The sequence below is a fragment of the Apium graveolens genome, chromosome 5, assembly GCF_009905375.1.
Source record: "Apium graveolens cultivar Ventura chromosome 5, ASM990537v1, whole genome shotgun sequence".
NCBI classification, from domain to species: domain Eukaryota; kingdom Viridiplantae; phylum Streptophyta; class Magnoliopsida; order Apiales; family Apiaceae; genus Apium; species Apium graveolens.
In genome coordinates this window covers 152382861-152389393 of record NC_133651.1, presented here as the reverse complement: position 1 = coordinate 152389393, position 6533 = coordinate 152382861, and the positions used below count along the sequence as shown (strand labels likewise).

The window sequence follows — 6533 nt, the reverse complement described above, 5'->3', positions numbered from 1 at the left end:
TATTTATCTATTTCTATTTCATGATGAGTTATAATTCCTTGATTACATATTACGTTATATTATGCTTTACAGGCTCTACAAGCCACAGGGCCATCTCCTAGAGCGATATTTTAGACTTAATCTTCGAAGAAGGAAGAATCAGTCACTACGCCCTTGGTGAGCCTTTGTCACCATAGTTCTGAGGGCATCACCAAGAACTATGTTTTGGCTTGATCTTTGGCATACACCAAAGTATGTAGACATCTTGTGAGGGCAGATTCAAGCCATGAAACACAAGCGCATCCATTAAATCTCGAATCTCTCAAACCCTAACATTAATTATACGTAATAAAGACATCTCATATTTTTATCGATAACAAGTATATATGATTTTGTTTTAGTTGGTCGAATTATGTTTTGATTTTGAGTTTTTATTTATTTTAGATCAATTTTATAATATTTTTTAGTCGGATTGAATAGTTTATGTTAGGATCAATAGTTTACATTATTATGTTTAAACCCGAGACTCGTTACACACACCAAATTGAACTAATTATTTTTAGTTTGATTATAATTTTTTAAGCCCTGATCAATATGATAATTTTGTTTTAAACCGGACACATAGTATATATAATTTTAATTTAGTTGTTCGAATTGTATTTGATTTTGATTTTTTTTGCCAAAATTAAAGAAGGTTTCATTAATAATTTGAAAATGATTCAACTGGGACAAACTCTCAACTTATCATGCAACCAGGTTAAAAAATAAATAGAGCTAAATAATTAGCCGTTTTATTTTCGGATTGCTTAACAAACTAAATACAAATATTCTGAAAATTAAAAATGAAGGTAATGGTTTCTCGGGTAATCCAAATGCATCTCCCCCGAATAGAATAGCTTCACAATTGACTTTTACGTTAATTCCATTGATAGTGTAATGTTCTGATGACTCGGTTGCAATAATTGAGTTTAGAGTCATCTTGAAATGAACAAATATTTTTGGTGAGATTTGAGCACATGCGATTTTGACCACTGTTCTAAGCGCACCTCAGCTATCTACCTGCCGGACACCGGCGAGAGATTTGCTGAAAGTATTGTTGATGTGAGATATTCAGATCTCCCAATACACCGTCAAATTCATTTTCAACACAACCACTACGTCGCACAAAGAGAGGCACATCGCATAAAGCGAGACAATCAAACACACAAATGATAACTTAAATAGAGCGAAACGAAAAAACCCAAAATTTAAAGATCTCAGAATAACACCAAATTTTAATATGTTGTTAGACCAAAGATTTTGAATCCAAAAACTGTTTTTTTTTTAAATCTGAGCTCTTACTTTAGTAGATATGGAAACTATAGTGAAGAATTCTAAAGGATTTTTTGAGTATTTTGAAATAAATCTCGATTTTATTGAAGAAAAAGTAAGCAACAATAGTAGGAGAAGGAGATGGAGATGAAGATGGGTAGAAAGGGTGGAAAATGAGGTGTGACGGTTAGGATTAGAAAAAAGTGGGGCGACTGACTCTTATGTGAGAGAGAAAAGAGAGCTGAATATTTTAATTAAACCAGTAGTGATTTGACTTTTTTTTAGTTTGGTTCAATTATATAATTTTTTTAGTTGGGATGAATGGTTTATATTATTTTGCTTAAATTCGATTAGATAATATATTTTTTTAGTGAGATCAGTAATATTTATTATTCTGTAATGTATATTAATATCAAACAAAATCCAAGTAATTGTATCTAGGGCGGGTGATGGGTCGAATTAAGCCGACAACCCGCCCATCCTAGTATAGCGACTATTGATCTGAAATTGTGAGCTCAAATGAAGTCTCCGCAGCTGTTGCTGGAAGATAAATAAATTTTGGTGGGGGAATTGAATGAATGGAGAAATGGAAACGCAAATTCCCGCCTTATCGGAGAAGAGGACCTCTCCCCAGCCATTCCTTTTCTACTTTTATTCGTATTTTCTCTCGTTGCCAACACTTACAACTTCACAATCCAGGTACCCCCAAATTAATTATTTATTTCCAATTAAGATGTTGCTGTTCATGCTACTCTGTTTGTATTTAAGTATTAACAACTTCTATTTATACAACACAACACAAGATCAGTAAAAGTAATTCCTTTTTATTTTTGGTAGAGCAAGTTGCAACTGTTCAAGCCGATCAGTTGGTAAAGAATGATGCTTCCACAATTCACGGTGATCGGTTGGTAGTAAATAAGGAAATTAGGTCCGAGAATGGGTTTCTACGTGAGAAATCATTGTTTTCGTTACGAAAAACAGATGCATTAGCAGGAGCCTCAAAATCTGTTGATAGCCAAGTAGAGAAGAGTTTGCATTTGGAGACTGATAAAACAGATATGCAAATGACACGTAGGGAATCAGATGAACCACTACCTACCCCGGATTCAGCTTCTTCCTCTTTTCAGAAAAATGATGGAGTCATTGGAGATGGGGACATTTCGGAAAACTCTGGGGTTCCAAGGAAGTCAAGTGACTTGTTACATGAAGATAATGCATCACTAGAGAATAACATTGTAAACAAAGGGCACGTTTCTGGAGTTTTCACTCAAAAAGAGGGGTTCAGTCGGAATGCACTTTCTAGAGATATCGAAAAAGAAAACAAGTCTGGTGGCCTATCTAGAAGCGAACTTAACACTATGAGCACTGCTATTGATGTACAGATGGGGACTGATACTGTGAACTTGGTGGAGAATAGGTCTGAATTGGTTTATTATGGGGATATAGTAGCGGATGAGCGAGCAGAAGGACAGGATTGTAACCTTCAGTTTAGAAGAAGCATACAAAGATGTGCCCTTGGGGAGGCCAACAGTCAATCTTCATGTCCCAAAGTACTAACACCTAGTGGTGGATCTACTGGAGAAAACACAGTTGACAATCAATGCAGTGCATCAACCCAAAAGGTTAATTTTAGTTTCTTACATTTTACTGTGTTGGTTACCATCTTTCACCAACCACAACCTTCTTTTGTAAAACATGTATGATTTCATGGCCAGGGCAGAAGTTGTAGGCAGGGATGGTTACCAAAGTTAATTGACATGTTTTATTCTTTAAACTTCCGTTATAGAACTGGAGAAAGAGACATGTGAATTGATTAATATATATAGTCACTTTCCAGATGGTATTTTGGTGGTTTTCTCTTTTTAGGTTCTCTACTTTGTCCGGTCTGTTCTAATGCTAAGATTTTTGGCAGGTTACTAATCTGACAAGTAAGAAAAGGAAACGGGGCCCTGGTAGCGAGGATAGAAAAGCTAGGAAAAAGGTATATTCTAGTTCTTGACGATTTCTGTTAGCTGAATTGTTATTTTTTAATATCTCTTGGAAATCATATTTTCACTTTTATGGAATGTGAAGAAAGCCAAAAATGAAAAATAACCGTCTACGTTGGTATTTCATATGACCCTTAGTTAATTATGAAATTAAAAGAGTTAAAAATATTTGTGGTTTCTACTTCAACTCTGGTTCTTACTCATACATTGTCTAATTTGTTCACCCGTTATTTGTTTTGCAGAAAAAGGAAAGAATGAAGCGTGGTGAAAGAAACAGAAACCTCGGTGTTAAGAAGCTGAAGCTGCCACCAGTAACAAAGCCGAAAACAATAAAATATTGTCGTCACTTTGTCAAAGGAAGATGCCATGAGGTATTTTCTTTAGCAATTAAACTTTTTTGGAGATACTTTTTGGATAAAAAAATCTGTTTGGCTCACCAATTCCTTATGCTTATATTTTTGAATACGTCCTTTATGTTTCCACAGGGTGAAAAGTGCAAATTTTCTCATGATGCAGTACCATTGACAAAGTCTAAGGTATGGTTTATTATATGGAACTAACTATCTTTTTATATCCTTTCACAAGGTGCTGCTGTTGTTTTTCATTTAATAAGGTTATTGCTATCAGTATTCCATGTTGAATTACGGCTTGGTGGGTACTGAAGTTAGATTCATTGTGTGGAAATACTGTCTTACACATGGACCTGTGTATTTTAGTAAGCGGGTTGATCACAGTGGATTCTAAGTTACTGCATTACTGCACTCATTATGCCACTTGATTGGTATTATTCTTGGGCTGGTGGTTTCTTATAGGCTTTCATTATTTAGCTTTTTTTAACATTATTGTAGCCTATGGGATAACATGTCGATACTGTGTGCAAGGGCGGACAAAGTTAGTGGCTGAGAGTTACGGGCAGTGCACCTTCAACTTTGTTTAATAAAAATATTATATTATACATGTACAATTTGCAAGATATAGTTTTTCGTCATTCCGTATGGCGAAGAACATTTTAAACTACTAAATTTGTAAGAGTCATATGGCTCCCCTCGAGAATTTCTAAAATTGCAAGTGGGTAATTCGGCTCACCCTCAAGAATTTTCTTGGTTCATCATTGACCGCATGCGTAAGTGAATTAGGGATTCTTTAGACATTGGAGCTGTATGGGATTATAAGATTTATCACTTATGGTTTTTTATATGACAGAAATTGACATTATAAATTCCTTTTACAGTTACCATGGTGCATGTAAGAGTCATATGATTCATGTTGCTGTAATAACAATGACCATAATATGATATGACTCAATTTTTCTGTGTTTTTTAGCAAATGGCAACACATAAATATATATGAGGCTAAACAATTCTCAGGCATGCTCTCATTTTGCACGTCAGTCATGCATGAAAGGAGATGACTGCTCATATGACCATCAACTCTCCAAGTATCCCTGCAACAGTTACTTGTCAACAGGTTCTTGCAGCAGGGGATCCAACTGTGTGTTTTCGCACGACGTGGTTCGCTTCTCCCCAACTTTGCCATCTCCGGTGTTCTAATAAGTTCTGATTCTATAATAATTAAATTGGTGGCTCTGTAGGATTTATTTATGTGACTTGATTTAGTAACACCATCCCCAGGTACCGGTCAAGGAATGTTCTTCTGCATTTGAACAACAGTCTTTATCTGTGAGAGCAACTTCAAATTTTAAGAAGCCCACCAGCAAGCAAAATGTCAATGACAAATCATATTCTAGTGGGATATCCTTGTCCAAGAATGAAAAACACAATGGACCTGCTGACCAGGCACCTAAAGGATTAAGCTTTTTTTCGCATGAAAAAGTGCCATTAGGTAATATGAGTGAGAATGGACAAGGTGCCTCGTCTCTGAATACAGATAATGTTGTCAAAGTTGACCAACAGAGAATCAGTGGTGCATCTGATTTGGCTGTAAGCTTGAATAAAGATACACAAAGAACACCTGATGTGCCCCCGCGGAGAGTAAATTTTTTGTCATTTGGTAAAGCTTCTCTTGAAAGTCGTAGTAGGAAGAGATCTAGCTTTTTATCAATTAGCAATGTGGAAACTGGAAATTCACCTCTAAGTGATCCCTACAAAAGAAAACATGCCGGTTCATCATTAAACACAGGTGATGGTGTCAAATTTGGCTCTCAGATTGGCCAAGGTACATCAAGCATTTCGCAGAATTTGAATGAGCCAGCAAACAGAACACCTGCAATGACACCAGGGGATCTGAGATTCATCTCAGCTGACAATCATTTACACAGTTCGTTCAACAAAAAGCTAGCTGGCTCTCACTTGAATGAGAGTCACACTGTGCAGCCAACCGATAAAATCAATGCAAGTGTAGATAATAAAGGTCATAGTCCCAGTCCAGTTTTGCCTCAGGTATCAGCTTCACTCCCCCGTGAGATTTCTTTAAGTAAGTTGATAGATGCGCAGAGTAAAAGCTCATTGAACGCATCTCAGAGATCATTCTTGTCGAACAGTTCAAGTTCAGTGCAAAAGGCTGTTTGCTCTACTCTAACTTTGGCGGCTAAATTTGAGGCTAAAAAAAACAAGGACAGGTCATATGTTGCCCCTGCTGTTAGTACCCCCTTAAACAAGGAAGCCAGCAGTTCACACAACCAGTCAACAAAGGCTGCCACGATATTGGATTTATTATTCGGTGTAACGCGAGAACTTAATGAACCCTTCTGAAACATTGATATCTATCGGATTTTCTGTTGTACTCTGAGAAATGAAGTGTCTGACCTTGTATGTTCTCAAAGATCACACTGTTTGGTCGATGGTAGGTCGATTTTTGAGTAAAACCGTTATCGGAGTTTTGTTAGTAGTTTTTTGTTGCAACTAGCATAGATTTTTTTTTTTACATTATATTTTTTTTTTAATTTAATTTGATATGGAATTTTTAAGATATAAAATTTGTTCATTTTAAATTTGTAGACAATATGATTTGATAATATAATTATACGTAAACATGTATATGTTCTTGCTATTTTTAAACTATAGGTATTTAAGTTGTTTTACTAAATGAAATATATAGTCATACTATTCTAAAAGCGGTGCGATGCACGAATTATTTTTAATATAACATATTTATTTTAATTTAATTTGAAGTAAAAATTTGAAGGTATGAAACTTATTTATTTGAAATTTTAATAATATGATTTGATAATAATTATTAATATACAAATAGGTGTATAAGTTAGTGATATTACAGTTTTAAAAAATGATATAATGA

General features: G+C 35.2%; 1 protein-coding gene across 3 annotated transcripts; it reads left to right on the top strand.

Annotated features, from left to right (window-relative positions):
- Positions 1–1740: 1740 nt before the first annotated feature.
- On the top strand, positions 1741–6125 carry LOC141724578 (uncharacterized). 3 transcript variants are annotated; one of them, XM_074526771.1, is made up of 8 exons: positions 1741–1989; positions 2128–2297; positions 2334–2912; positions 3203–3271; positions 3521–3649; positions 3764–3814; positions 4646–4789; positions 4910–6125. In XM_074526771.1, the coding sequence occupies exons 1-8, from the start codon at positions 1869–1871 to the stop codon at positions 5987–5989; spliced, it is 2343 nt and encodes a 780-aa protein (XP_074382872.1). In that variant the 5' UTR covers positions 1741–1868; the 3' UTR covers positions 5990–6125. The 3 variants fall into 3 exon arrangements, with proteins under 3 accessions (XP_074382872.1, XP_074382871.1, XP_074382870.1); XM_074526770.1 differs by having other exon boundaries at positions 2128–2912; positions 4670–4789; XM_074526769.1 differs by having other exon boundaries at positions 2128–2912.
- Positions 6126–6533: the final 408 nt, after the last annotated feature.

Coding starts and splice junctions, on each gene's coding strand:
- LOC141724578 (XM_074526769.1), top strand. CDS start 1,869: ATGGAGAAATGGAAACGCAAATTCCCGCCTTATCGGAGAAGAGGACCT. Junction 2,913..3,202: donor GCAGTGCATCAACCCAAAAG/GTTAATTTTAGT, acceptor GATTTTTGGCAG/GTTACTAATCTGACAAGTAA. Junction 3,815..4,645: donor TACCATTGACAAAGTCTAAG/GTATGGTTTATT, acceptor AACAATTCTCAG/GCATGCTCTCATTTTGCACG.